We start from the raw sequence: 14,795 nt of genomic DNA, 5'->3' as shown, positions 1-14,795 counted from the left end.
ATTACTGTTTCCTTCAGCTCTCTCTGCTGGCTGAATCAGAGGGTAATGGAGTCTGCTGCTATAGTCAGCATAGGTTGGCCTCTAGAACATATAGTATCATGCAGAAGGCAGAGAAATGAGTTGGAGAGAAAATCAAAAGGTAGAACATAACAGAAATGTACTTAAAACGAAAATCATATTCGTAGTAAACAGAAAGGAACAAACACATTTGCATGAATAGGCTTGCTCAGAATGAGTTAAGTGGAGGAGTTTGCTGATAGAGAAGGGTATTCAATTTCAAAACGGGCTTTCAAATAATTGCCCCTTTGGAAGATCCTTAAACACTGGAAACACATATCCACCTCTATAAAATGATTTGGGGAAAAAACTGTACTGATGAAAGGAATGTGAGTGGCTAAGATGACTTTGAAGGGTCCTTGTAATTTGAGGACTCAGTGTTCCAGGAGCAATGGAAATCAGGGAATAGGATCTCCTGCAAAATATTCACAACTCTTTGAAATGGAAATTAGGCTAGTCCAATTGCAGAACCAAATTAAAGCAAGTATTCAGGGTGTTAGCAGGCAGTGCTTGAGCCTGTTTGAAGCAGTCTATAAAGGAGGGAAGCGTGCTCTTCCCGGGATGAAGCAGGATCTCACTCAGCCTGTTTCCATCTTTACTTTTAGCACCTGCTGGCTTGGAGTAGTGTCGCGCAAGCAATCAGACGGTGGGTGGATGTGCCAAGAGCCTGACCTCCCCATGTCTGCTATCCCTCCCCCTACAACCCATGACAGCCTGTCCTGATATAGATGGACCTGGGACTGGTTTAAAATGACAGTCTCAAGTTCTTTGAGGAAGAGAAGAGTAATTCAAAGGAACAGCCAGACAAGCTTCCTTTCTCTGCAGGAATAATTATCAGCCCCCTTCCCAATGGCCCACCTGGGAGCCCATTTTGCCTTTAGATCCCGCTGGCAGAAGACCGATGATGAACTCTGTCGACATAGCATGTCCTTTATCCTTCACAAGGCCATTCGCAATGACTTCTTTCAGAGCTATCTCTACCTGCTGGAAAAAATTCCCCTGGGTAAGTGAGTCAGAGCTGCTAGACGAGGGAGAAGAAGGGACTGCATGGGTTGTATAAGGTTATGGGGTGCCTAGGAGAGAGGTTAGAGCAAGGGGACTTTCCAGCCATGGAGAATCCAGACCAGTGTCAGCGGGTGAGATGCATGCAATAACTTTCTTTTATGGAGAGGGAAGATCAAGCGCTGCCTGGCAAGCTTGAGCTTTATTTTAGGGTTTTCACGCCCCCTCAGGCATAGTGACTAGCTGCTCTAGATGTCAGCTGGGTGAGGCTTAGAGAAACTCAGTTCTTGGGTTGTCACTGGTGTGTTTCCTAACTGCTCAAGTCGGAAAATTAGGTAGCTCATCGTTAAGAACATTAGGTTAATAGTATGTTAAGCAAAAATTGAAAACAGAGATTGCATAAGAAGGGAACAAAGTATGCTTGGGACATGAATGTTTCTGGAAGGGGGGTGTGTGGTGTGTGTGTGTGTGTGTGTGTGTGTGTGTGTGTGTGTGTGTACTATCTGTTCTGGCCTCCCTAACTTCCCTAAGTCACAAGTATCATAAGGGAACTTCAGAAATCGAGGGTAATAGTCTGCCTTCATCCCCCCCCCCCAATAGTTTCAGGGAAGTGGGACAAGAGAGCAATAGAAGCTTATCATTTAAGCTTTCAGCATTGATTTAACCCGTGTAGAGGTAACAAACTTCGGGACACTCTAACTAGCACTGAAGAGGAAACGACTTCTGATTGAAGAGTGAAGTGCCCCTTCCTGTCTCTTCGATTTGTATTTTCTCCAAGTGAAAACAAGAAGGCTGTTTCTCAGCCTTGGTCTGTTTGCTTAAGGTTGTCTGAAAGCCCCATTGTGCACTTGAACTGGGCCCCGTTTCCTGCTGTGGAAAGAACGACATAGTTCTTAGTGTTTCATTCAAGAAACTGGATGTTAGCAGCTATCAAAGTCTCATTTCATACACTTACTTCTGAGGTTTCTTTAATTCGAGCCCCACAGATACTTTCATCTTATGTCTATACAGCTTTATATGGAAATGTTTCTCTTCTAAAATTTTGATGCTGATAGTTACACAACAGTTAAATATCACTATTACCCTTCCAGTTTCCTACTTCTTCCAGACAATTTTAGTTTTTAAGTGAAAGAAAGAAGGTTCAGAGATGTGTTGGTTAATTTAGAGTGTAGCCAAAGCAAGTTGAAGGATTTCCCAGTAAAGCATATGCATCTCCTTTACCCTAAGAAAAAAACTGGGGTGATCTGTGGGAGGGTTATAATGCCCTGGTGGCTCCAGACAGGCAAATCACTGCCTGCTGGGGGGACAGTCTTTGCTCTAGTGCTCAGTACGAATCTTCAGGAACACTGTGTGATTTAGACTAGAGGAAGCTACCAGTGATGACAACTGAGAGGAAGTCACTAGTGGGCAGATGACCGACAGCCTTTAAAGTGGTAGCCAGACAGAAAAGGGACTCATTTCTGAACGTAGCTGTAAATCAGCTAGGGATAAAACAATCTTGGATCGAAATCAGATGACAATTCGTTTGAAACACGTAGCCTACAGTTATACTTGGTCATTTCTTACTCTAATGCCATCATTCTGATTTTATGGTGTTTTATTTTATCCATCTTCTCCTTTATGAGTGTGTGAATAGTTGATGAATCATTTGCAAAAATTGATGTTTTTAACAAAATAGTCCATGGAAGCCTAAAGTAAAATGAAGGGGAAGGTACAACTTTTCTGCTTTGGTTCAGAGCAGAGGTCCTGTTTCCAGTCTTTGCTCTCTCCTCACCAAGGGCTTCTGAGAGACTTGGAGGGTTCCTTTAGTGAGTGCAACTGGAATAAAGTCAGTCTTCTCCAGGCCAAAGTTGGACTTATCATTACTTAACTTTCCATAAAAGAACACTCTTTACTTTCTCTATCCTGAGAAATCAGCCTGGGTACTAGTTTTCCCCGAGAATCCACAAACCTGCATAACAACAGTAACTAAGAATAATATCAGCTGGAATGGGTTAGGCTCTGCTGCAGTAACAAATGAATTCTGAAATACTGTTGGCTGCACCCATGCATCTACCTTTGTTGTCATTTTTTTGACATACAATATTTATTATGATGAGGTCAGCTATATTCCTCATAGGCATAAAGGGATCCAGGATGATACAGTCTTCATCAGTCAGATAACACCGGTTGCTAAAAGGCCCATTTAGTAGCTTCAGGTACTTTAACCCAGAATGACATATATTATAATTCTTTTAGAGTTCATTGGCCAGAAATATAAGATAATGGGTGATATGAGTATATATATATATGTATATATATATATATATATAGTCATAAAGTACTTCTGTGAAAAAAATTGCTGCTTAGAGATGATGATTTCATACACTTATTTTCTGATCAAGATGGTCATATTCAGTGCAAGAAACAGTTATGGAATAACATTTGAATAAGTATTATGGTCTTATATTACACAAAAAGAGTAGTAATCATCTTGCAAGATTACTATGAGCATCAGTTTCCTCAAAACTGTAACAAGGACCTAGAAGAACTACAAGCAGTATACATGTAAAAAAAAATCAGTTTACAGTAGGTGTTAGATTTTCCTTTACTTCCTCTGTGCCAGGCTTCTTTAAAGTCACTATTTAAAGTTTTTTAGAGCAGGAATTACCAAAGACGATAAACTTAATATGTATGAGTTTTCAGGCTGTAGCGGATATTATTCCTTTTAGGTTTGAAATAAAACAGCCAGCAGAGACGCTGCCTCCCCAGCCCCACAGAAATGTTTTAGTGTTTGGCTTCCCTTGTTCTTGATGCCTTTGAGACTTCATAAAAATGAAAATAAAGCCTCTCTTTTTAAAATGTTAGGGAATCCTGCCTGTAGGGTCTGCACAGAGGGCTGGTTGTTTAGGGGTAATTATGGAAGGCACCAGGGTAAACCAGTCTTTGATTCCCTCGTTTCTTTCCCCATCCCCAGCCATCTGTGTAAGATGCCCAGTTTTATTCCAGTTCAGTCTGTGGTAAGATCCATGATGGAGAACTTTCCTCAAACATCCCTGACCAGCTCCGAAGATGCATACAAGCGCTGAGACCCAGAGGACTGAAGTGTGCAATGGTAGATGAAGCACTGCTGTTTGCCTTAGGAGATTTTTCAGGAGAGGGGAAACAAGCTCACAACTTTTAGTGTTTTACATTTTTTTTTTTTAAATCTCGGCTCATTGTCCTAACATCCTATTGGGCACATTCTTATTCCCCATATCTTATATTTTGAAACTAGGCACAGAGGAACTAGAAGGTTCTGTCAATGGTTTAACAGTGGTGTGTGGCAGGGCAGGATTCCAGCCCAGGTATCCGTATCCCAGGCTACTTTAGAACTGTTACATATCCTACCTACCAATGGGAATGGACACTCAGATAAAGTAGGCAACAATGCACATTTTCCACATGTAATTTCCAGTTTGACAGCAAAAGAAAACATGGCCTGTGAAGAGAACTGAACCTTTGGGGATCGAGGTGGGTGGGTCACTGAGTAAGTTCATAGAATTCAGTGACATGGGTTCATTTGGAGATTTGGGTTCAAATGTTTTCTAGAGGTGGTTGTTTATGAACAAATGGGAACTAATATAGAAAAAGATGTCAGTGTAAGTCTTTAGTCTGTCAGTTCTTAAAGGACCCTGTAAAATAACACCTTTTCCAATAAATGGAGATCAGTGACTATCTGTCAGTTGTTTTACTTGGATTCTATGGCTCCTGGACATTGTTACGTAAAAATGGTTTTGGGCGATTTGTTAGAAGAACAAAAACATTGTTCAAATGAACTTGTCTTGTGGCCTCCTCTCATAGTCTTTTGCTAAGTGAAACTATACTCAATCCTCTTCTCCCTGCATTCGCTTGGGAAGTGCACTCTAACTCCAGTCTTTTAAAATATTGAGAACCAAGCTTAAGGGGTTAAAAAGAAGTACTATGAAATGCCCACTACAATGCCAGGCACGTAAATACTTAGTAGGTACTATTCCTCTTCTATTATTGCCTATGAAATGCCTACGACAATCCCAGGCACTTAAGTACTCAGTAGTTACTATTCCTCTTCTGTCATTGACCCTCCTAGAAGATCAGTCTTTGAGAGGAAGTCAAGAGCAGTGGTAACCTATTCATTGTACAGTTAAAAATGAGAATTACTAAAAACATTTTCACGAAAACAGTTAGAACTTCCACAACAAACTCACCATACAGCTCCTAACTGTAATTGACTTCAGCATTGCCACACACTTCAGTGTGCAACCTGAAAAAATTATCAAAATACAGTGTATAGAATTCTTGAATTAATAAAAATATTGTATCTAAAAGTTTAGGATACTTGTTACTTTTGTAGTGCAAATGCTACAAGGGCATTTTTTAAAAGAGTAAGAAAAGATAATTTCTTTCCTTTTTAAAAAACTTATCTGATGCAATTTTGAGTCAAAGTGTATGATGAAGAGGCTATGGGTGTTGGGTTTGCATAGAACCGGGATCAAATCTCAGTTGTGTCATTTGATCTGGATAATTTAACACTTACTTGTCTCTTAACTTTCTTACTTCTTTCTTCTTCCTTCTATAGACACACACACACACACACACACACACACACACACATATAACATTTATCTTACATCATCAATGAGATAGGTTCGTTGCATGTATATAGATTTGATCAATTAAAGGTAATATAGGTCAGGAAATAAGTTCATTTTTTTGGTCTTATTTTTGGTTGCAAACTATCTCAAAATTTACAGAGACATTGCAATTCTGTGACAAAATACCACTACATGCATTTCCACTGTAAAAAGATGTGGGCTAGTGACTAGCTGCCTTATTTAAGCCAACACGAACTATGCAGGAGCCATCAAGAAAGCAGAACCTGGGATTGGCCATGACACCTCGTATATCTTTCTTAGAGAAATACATCTGTCAGTTAGGTGAAAATGAGAACTCAAGCCCCTAACCATAAAAGCCCTCCCAGTGAAGCTGAAACCTGCTGAGCTCTGCATTGACTTGAGACCAAAATGTTGCTGATGCAACGAACCATGCCCATTCCTAGATTAAGGCATTTATTATACTCTACTAACTTGCTGACTTAAGCAGTTGATGATGACTGTGGCTAATTTGTTGCTTTACCTGCATCAGGAACTTTGGGTGGGGGTGTCATTGAGATGGCTATGCAGGTGAGTAAAGATAATAGTTGCCAAACCCAAGGACCTGAGTTTGATTTCTGGGACCCATGTTTTGGAAGGAGAGAACTGATTCTTGTAAAAGCTGTCTTCTGATTTCCATAAATGTGTTGTATCAAATTTCTCTTTAGTGGTGTGTGTGTGTGTGTGTGTGTGTGTGTGTGTGAGAGAGAGAGAGAGAGAGAGAGAGAGAGAGAGAGAGAGAGAGAGAGAGAGAGAGATTGAGCCACTGAGCTGTGGTTAATCCACAATCCCAGAAGAACATTCAGTCCTGAGAAGACTCTGAATTGTGCTTTTCTAGTTTGATGTTTTGAAGACTGCAGAAGAATTTGGAACCATCATAATGTTGGGAGGGTGGTTACTGAATTTCCTATCTCTGTTGAATTTATAAATATTTGTTGATTTATTTGCAAAGCGATTTAAGTACAGTTGACTTTAAGTAGAAAAGTAGGGAAGAGATGAGGTAGGTCAACGGCGGTCACTATTGCTTTGGATCATGAGGGCCTTACTTTCTGTTCATATTATCTCACAAATTGCCCAAAGAGTCTATACATAAGCAGCTTGAAAATATTTGCACTTTAAAACTAACATGCACATATAATAGTTATTATACATTGAGGAGACTGTGTATAATACTATATTGACTTCCAGGAAATAATCTGTTTGGAAACTGACTCCTGTAACTCTTTCAGAAACCCCTGGTCATTTGTGACCCAAACATTAGTTTCAGTGTCTTCAAGATGGAAAATCTTGACTTAATTCTGTTTTAGGAGCACAGTTCTAGTCACATGCTTTTTATTGTACCTTTAACTTTTAGAATACGATTTTGGAATTATGTAGTTATTGATTTTAGAATCAAGCAGCACCCCGCTTTAATGTCACAATCATAGGAGTTACCTAAAGAAAGGTAAATGTTCCTAGTTAAGGCTAAATACTATTTTTCTTTTGACTCCTACTTAAAATTATGACGTATTTTGGTTTTCATCTCATGATAATAGTAAGTTTGAGCCATTGTATATTTTATCTAGAGCTTTTAACTATATTTTAGCTCTGATTGCTATGAACGAAAATGTGTCTTTTTTGGAATTTTACCAATGTATCCTAGATTCTTGGCTACTTTGGCCGAATTCCAGCCTATGATTTCTTTGCAGTCTGAACAGTTTTATCCCAGATCTGATACATAGTTGTCATTTGTAGACTTCTTTTTACTGGATTCCCAGCTAAGTGGCATCATCCTCCTGTACACATCAGCTCTTGATTTTAACCCTTGCTCGGTTGAAATACAGCTTTAAGAAACTCCTGAAAATGAACCCATAGGAAATAAAAATCCTCACAATTAAATGAGTATTAAATTTTGCTTCAATTACTTCCAATTGTTCTGGTGAAATTTGTTTGCTCAACTTCAGCTCCATGCTTTGTAAAAGATTCAAGTTATACTGAATCTGACCTTACCAACAAGTAGTTTTTGTTTATAGGTATGTCTCAAGTAGAGTGCGATATTTTAGGCATACTTATACTAATACATTATTGTTTATCTAAAATTCAAATAGGGTTTAAATGGTTTTCTCAATGTTATATAGCATGCAAGCCTCTGGGATAGAACTCAAACCCAGATTTTCTGATTTAAAACCATTGTCCATGCTGGGCATGGCAGTGCAAGTCTTTAATCCCAGCATTAGGGAGGGAGAAGCAGGCAGATCTCTGTGACTTTGTGCCCAGCTTGGTCTACAGAGCAAGTTCTAGGACAGGCATAGCTATAAGTAAGACCTTGTCCAAAATCAAATCAAATCAAATCAGTGCCCTTTCATCTACAGCACAAATTCATGGAATTTTGAGAAAACCATTACATTGTTTAAAAATGAGCTCATTACATCCTATATATTTAAATAACTCTTGATAATATTTTCTTTGCAGTAAAACTGTATGCTTTAACAAGCCAAGTCATTGATGGTGAGATGCAGTTCTATGCCAGAGCCAAACTTTTCTACCAAGAGGTACCGGCCACAGAAGAAGGCATGATGGGAAATTTTATTGAACTATCCAACCCAGATATCCAGGCCTCTCGTGAATTTCTTAGGAAATTTGTTGGGGTGAGTTTTTTGACTGATTCTTGATCCTTGCAAACTGAGCTCACGTGTTTCTGTGTTGTTAAGCCATGTGACTCAGCTGAGTGGTCAGCCAGAAAGCCTGTTAAGATATTCAGAGAAATGGAGTTCAGCGAGCCCTTGGCTTATCCTACTTGGCTCATCACCACTGTAGCAGCAGCTAGTCTTGCATGCTTCGGGGAAGGTGAACTAGTAGCACAGACATGACTGCATTACATGACAGAGAGAGATATCTGCTTCAGAGAATCAGAGGTAAACAACGGACACCTAGGAGACGGCTGAGAACTCATGCTTCATGGCACTTCAGATTGACTTACGAAGTCTCTAAACTATAAGAAATGTGTGCCTATGAACAGTTTAAAAGCAAAGATGATAGAATCCCTTTATGATTGTTATACATAGTCCAGCTTATTACCTGATCAGATGAGATTCTTTTGTAACTCTGGATTTCGTTAAGCTTCTTTCTTTTTGCGGACGAAATTTCAAGGTCATACAAGACAATAGGACACCAGAGCCAAAATTCTAAGCTTTTTAAAGCATCATGGTTCTTCAACCTAATGTACAAATTCCTTTCTCTGAGCATGATATTTCCATGTATTTAGCTTCAGTTTTCTCATCCATGGCCAGGGACCTAACAACAGAATCAGTTTGGTGGAAGAAAGTGAAAATCAAAGAAGACTAGAAATGTTGGGCTCTTGCTTTAGTCAACAAAATGAGCATAAAACAAATCTAATGTGTGGCTATTAGTAATAGCACCATGGTGTCTTATCATATACTCAACACATAGCATGCAACATTATTTAGTTTTTAGGCCATTTTAACTCACACAATAAAACTGCCATTGGCCTTATTGAAGAAAAAACTCCTAGTTACAAACCAAATTTGTTGCAGGTTAATAAAATGTAATTTGATTAAAATGTGGGTAGTGTTTTATTTTGATAAAGGAAACATAAATATTTAGTTTTAGGGTAAAACTGTCAACCTGCTCAAGATAGTGTGAAGACCATATTGGTGTTGACGTGAAGTTCTATTCATTCTAAGTCCTTCTGTGGCACCCAATATCTGAGTAACGAGTCTGGCAGTAGAGACATGTTTTCAGGATGAGATAGCTGTTGGGCTCAATGTCTATCTGATGTAAGTCGCAGCCACAAAGCTTTGAAAAGTGTAGGGTTTATGACCATGGATGTTTACATGTCAGAATAATCTGTAATACAAGTGTTGATGACTGATTTCATGGTATGCTTGCTAATATATACATATATATATATATGTATATATATACATATATATATACACACATATTTATAATTCAGCTGGGCATGGTGGCATATACCTTCAATCCCAGCATCTAGGAAACAGAGGGAGAGGCAGGCTGCTCTCGAGATTAGCCTTATCTACAGAGTTCATTGCAGGCTGACCAAAGCTTAGGTCAGTTATTTTGCTGGGTCTTTTAGGAACACCATCTCTTTACTCTTTAGAATCCTTAAGAGTAAAACTGTTGTCAGTTCTTCCTTTGTAGTTGTGGAAATTGAGGTTTAAAGGGATGAAATAAATCCTTAAGATAGCACACACTGAGACGTCAGTCCAGTCAGGTTAGTTTTACACCAAATTCCTTGCTCTCAACCACAACTTATTTTTTTTTCCATTTGTTTCATGAAGCAGAGAACTCCCTATTTTCTTCCCCCCACAGACTATAGACCTCAACTCTTTTCTCTTTCCTGGCCTAAGCAGTCCCTCCTGCTTGCCTCATGGTGAGGCCGACTTTGATCCCAAGGCATTTCAGAAGCTTAGCTAGTAATCCAGCTGTCTTGTCACTCTATGAGGAATGCCAAGCTGACCACAGGGATTCTGGTCAGACAGAGCCCAGAGGCACGCCCAGGGACCTGGGAAAGGAAACACTGTATGCTTGCATATTTATGTTGGAAAAGAGGCAGACTGCTCCTTTCAAACAAACACAAGAGTCCTTCTTAGTAGACAAGGCTCATTGTAAAGCTGTGACCTTGAACTAAGAACAAACAGTCTGCTTAAACGAGTGATATTTTAGTGCTTTGACCTCAATAATCTGCTAAATTAGTATCTAGGTCAAGAAACAAGGACTTAGGGGATATGAGTATCTGACATGATTTATTCTTGTGTCAACTGGGAAAAGGCAGGCTGTTTAATTTAAAGCTTTGCCTTTCTTTCAACGCTCAGTGACAGGGGACAGTGGGAAAAGCTGTTTACTCTAGTTGCAAATGTATTTGCTTTAGACAATCCACAAATGTAGAGCGTAAAGTTTACCGATAGGGTAAAGGTGTAGAATTTGGTATTTGATGGATTTGTTTCTTGGCTATTTGTCAAAGATTGGATGACTAAAATGATGAGATTTGATTTGCATTTCACGGCTTTTATACAGGACCACGAAACACTTAGATTTGAGTTTTCAACTTGACTGAATGGGTTTAAGATAATGTTATCCAAAATAAAACAATTAGGCATAATAAGACCAAAAAGCATAATTGAGAGTGTTTTTACTAATTTGTAATGACTCCGTAGACAAGAAAGTAAGACAACAAATGAAAATGAAATAAAAACCATCTTGTTTTGAAATCGCACATTGTGCGAGACCATATTCACATTTATCAAGGGCATCCGATTTCAATCCGGTCACAGCTTCACCAGACATCATGTCCAAGAGGAGAGAGCAGCTTCTGAGGGCACCCTTTAAATATCCCTTCTCAGAGGTGCTGCCTGTGAGTGACAGACAGAAAATGACCAGCGCTGCCAGGACAGGGGAGGCAGAGCCAACCACTTTAGATGAAGCACAACAGAGCAACTAGGGGATGGTCAGAGAGGCTGGAGGGTCACAGCACCGGAGTAAAAGGAATATTTGTGTCTGTTTAAAAACAGTTTCAGGGATAGCTGTAGCCAAACATCAGACACCTGAATTGATAAGTCATCATCGGCGAGGTTGAGAATCTTCCACGGCAGTGGTTCTCACCAGAGGGTCATGACCCTTTCGTGGGGGTCACATATCAGCTATCCTGCACATCAGACATGTACATTATGATTCATAACAGTAACAAAATTACAGTTATGAAGTAGCAACAAAATGATTTCTTGGTTGGAGTTCACCACAACATGAGGAACTGTATTAAAGTGTTGCAGCATTAAGGAAGGTTGAGAATCATAGTTCCAGGGAGTTCTAATTGGGACATTTCCCCTCTTTGCCTTAGTCTGTTTGCTGTAGGTGTCATTCCTAATGTAGACTGGGTTTGGCTCAGAAGGGTCTTGCTCAAATTCTAGTTCTCCCATTAACTGTACAACACCAAAAACTGGAGTTTTCTCTTCTCCAAAATGGGAATCATCATCTTAAAATACATACACACATATGTGTGTGTGCATGTGCTATATATGTGTGTGTGTGTCTGTCACCTTCCTGTACATCTGCATGCCAAAAGAGGGCATCAGATCTCATTTTAGATGGTTCTGAGCCACCATGTGGTTGCTGAAAATTAAACTAAGGACCTCTGGAAGAGCAACTAGTGCTCTTAACCACTGAGCCATCTCTCCAACCCTAACATCATAATCTTAGGAAAGTTTCTTTGGTTATTGTAATTATTGTGAATATAAGAGCATGTGACACATAAATAGTCATTTATTATGGCCCTTACTGTATTTGAAAAAAAAAATTATCATTGTCTCCTTTCTGCTTTTTTTTGTACTTGTACCTTTCTCGCATAAGGAAAGCCTTTTGGATGGACTGAAAGGCAAATGTTTTGATGTTTCCTCCTGCTCATGTTTACCTTTGATCCTTAGCCAACTGCAGTTTTCATCCTTAGTTCCTGAGAAATCAAGAGGAGGCTCTTGCCGTAAGATCTTGATTGGTAACTCCAAGTATCCTATTACTGTAATTTCTAGCATGAACCTATTACTGTCCCAATCACAACTAAATAATTTAGACCAGCTGAGTCTTTCTTCATAACTCCAAAGCCTTTCTTTAATTGTATAGAAGCAAGTTTGAGAATGTTTATATTAGCTAATTTCTCAATAGGCTCCACCTCCCCTTTCCCCTTCCTAGTTAATGTATAGCCTTACTTAAAGCTTTTTTCTTTCTGTGAACTTGTAGTTTCTGATTGTGTGTCTCTCTCTCTGTGTGTGTGTGTGTGTGTGTGTATCAGCATTAAAGGAGACAAAGAGTCTGACCCAGATGAGTGTTTGTGTGTTGCCTGACCCATATTTACAATGCACTCTTGGTTGAGACAGACAGTGGGACCATGGCTATTCCTCGGCTCAGGCCTCAAACGTCACCACTCATAGGAAAGGAGTAGATGCTTCTGAGCACTTCTAAACCCAGCTTAGAGGAACTAAAATTTCATTCATCCCAATATGAATCTGAATGTTTCCAAGAAGTGAATGTTTAGAGCAATTTTGAAATTCATGAAAATTCCTGCATAGGCTCCACCCCACCTTCCCATTTTTTTCAAAGTAATAACCTATTGTATGTGTCCATTTTGCTGCCATGATCATCAAAGCTATGTCTTTATAGAGCTGTCCATGGCTCATTTCTTGGAGAGACTTAGCCTGTGCTGGAACCTAAAAGGATAGTTTGAAATTCTTTTAAAAGAGTTAAATTTGGCAAAAAAAGAGTTACCCTTTTTGGAAAAAAATGAAATGTTCTATATATTGATATGATAATAGATAGTTATCTATGTGCATTTGTACTAACACATCAAATCATACACATAAATGAAACATTTTAGAGTTCAAAATTGAGCCAAAGCGACTTGATTTGAAGAAGTAATTGCAATGCCCGAGACTCGAGGTGAGTCTCTATACTGAAGTGGCCCACAAGGTATCTTTCCGCAGGGGCCAGGGAGAGCGGGCACTGGCTGTGCCTTGGACTGCGGCTCTGGAATAGGCAGGGTCAGCAAGCACGTCCTGTTGCCTGTTTTCAGCAGCGTTGAACTGGTGGACATGATGGAGTCCTTCCTCCTGGAAGCCCAGAGCTACTTGCAGGTCAACGAGGACAAAGTGGAAAGTTACCACTGCTACAGCCTGCAGGAATTCACGCCTCACTTAGCAAGATATGACGTCATCTGGATTCAGTGGGTCTCAGGTCAGTCTTGCAGGGCAGAACTTTTGCCCTTCACCATCTCCCAGCTAGGAAAGATGACACTTGGGACACAAGGGGGAGATGGAGCTGGAGGTGCCCACACCGCTTTCGTTAGCTCTAGCTGTCATGTGATCTCCTGACAACTCTGGTTCCTTAAATTTCTCTAAAACTGCTGTACAAGCCTGGCAGTTCCTACTCCTAGGGTTAGAACAAGCGCTTGGGAGCAACCAGCATCTTTGCAGAAATGTAAATAGTTGAAAGTACTTAAAATGTGGGCCCATAAATGGTTAATCCTCATTATTTACTGACAGAACTAAACATTCTGAGACCTAAATCCTTAGGAAATGAAACAGCAATGAATTTTATTGTGGTAACACACACACACACACACACACACACACACACGCCACAAAAAGTGATTATGTTGTATAAGGACATGCAATGGCTCCTGGGAGGGACAGTAGTGACAGTAGTGTCTTGCGCCTATCAGGTACATGGTCCATGCAGCATGATATAAAGACAAGGAATTAAAACCTCTAAAAGAGGATTTGTTTCTTTTTATTTTTACCTACGTTTCAAAGTCTCTTGTAACTAAAATAATTCAAGCTATTAAATAATTTGTGTGTGTGTACAGGTGACAGTCTCTTGACTCTTAGCTTTGCTTTTATTCCGACGCACCTCCCTCCTGCCCACGTTTCATCTTATCTTTTTCTACCAATCTGGCCCCACTTGCAGGATACCTGACTGATAAGGACCTCCTTGCATTTCTTTCCCGCTGCCGAGATGGCCTGAAAGAAAATGGTGTTATCATCCTGAAAGACAATGTAGCCCGGGAGGGCTGTATCTTCGACCTGTCTGACAGCAGTGTGACTCGGGACATGGACATCCTCCGAAGCCTCATCAGGAAGAGTGGGCTGGTGGTTCTGGGCCAGGAGAAGCAAGAGGGCTTTCCTGAGCAGTGCGTTCCGGTGTGGATGTTTGCCCTGCATAGTGATAGACGGTCCTGATCGGCAGTGGGAATGAACAGCCAGACCAGACGGTGGGGCTTTGCTTCAGGACTGGGTCTATCTCGAGGTGCCCCTTGTGGTGCAGACAGAGATGGAAAGAAGGGACACGGTGCGTGTCTAGAATGATTGACGATGTAGTATGTACAAACTTTTGCTAATATGATGCACACGTTATGATGTGTGCACATTTTCTGAGAGATGGAATAAAACACCAAGAAAGAGCTTTAAGGAACTTCCTGCTTACACCTGAACTGCGCAAGCGTGTATGAAGACCTGAAAAAGAAACAGCACTCACAAATGACAGACTGTGTTGGTCACTGATGATTTGTGTCGCACAACTGAT

At 40.1% G+C, this 14,795-nt stretch overlaps 1 protein-coding gene across 1 annotated transcript; it reads left to right on the top strand.

Annotated features, from left to right (window-relative positions):
* The first annotated feature begins 906 nt into the window (after nt 1–906).
* Mettl11b (methyltransferase like 11B) lies at nt 907–14,452 on the top strand. Its single transcript, XM_005363984.2, has 4 exons — nt 907–1,060; nt 8,160–8,335; nt 13,199–13,448; nt 14,181–14,452. Exons 1-4 carry the CDS (start codon nt 907–909, stop codon nt 14,450–14,452), a joined length of 852 nt encoding a protein of 283 aa, XP_005364041.1.
* Nucleotides 14,453–14,795: the final 343 nt, after the last annotated feature.

The sequence above is a fragment of the Microtus ochrogaster genome (genome assembly GCF_000317375.1).
Source record: "Microtus ochrogaster isolate Prairie Vole_2 chromosome 6 unlocalized genomic scaffold, MicOch1.0 chr6_random_2, whole genome shotgun sequence".
In the NCBI taxonomy this organism is placed as follows: Eukaryota; Metazoa; Chordata; class Mammalia; order Rodentia; family Cricetidae; genus Microtus; species Microtus ochrogaster.
The sequence above is the reverse complement of the archived record's forward strand: the minus strand, read 5'-3'. Positions and strand labels throughout refer to the sequence as shown.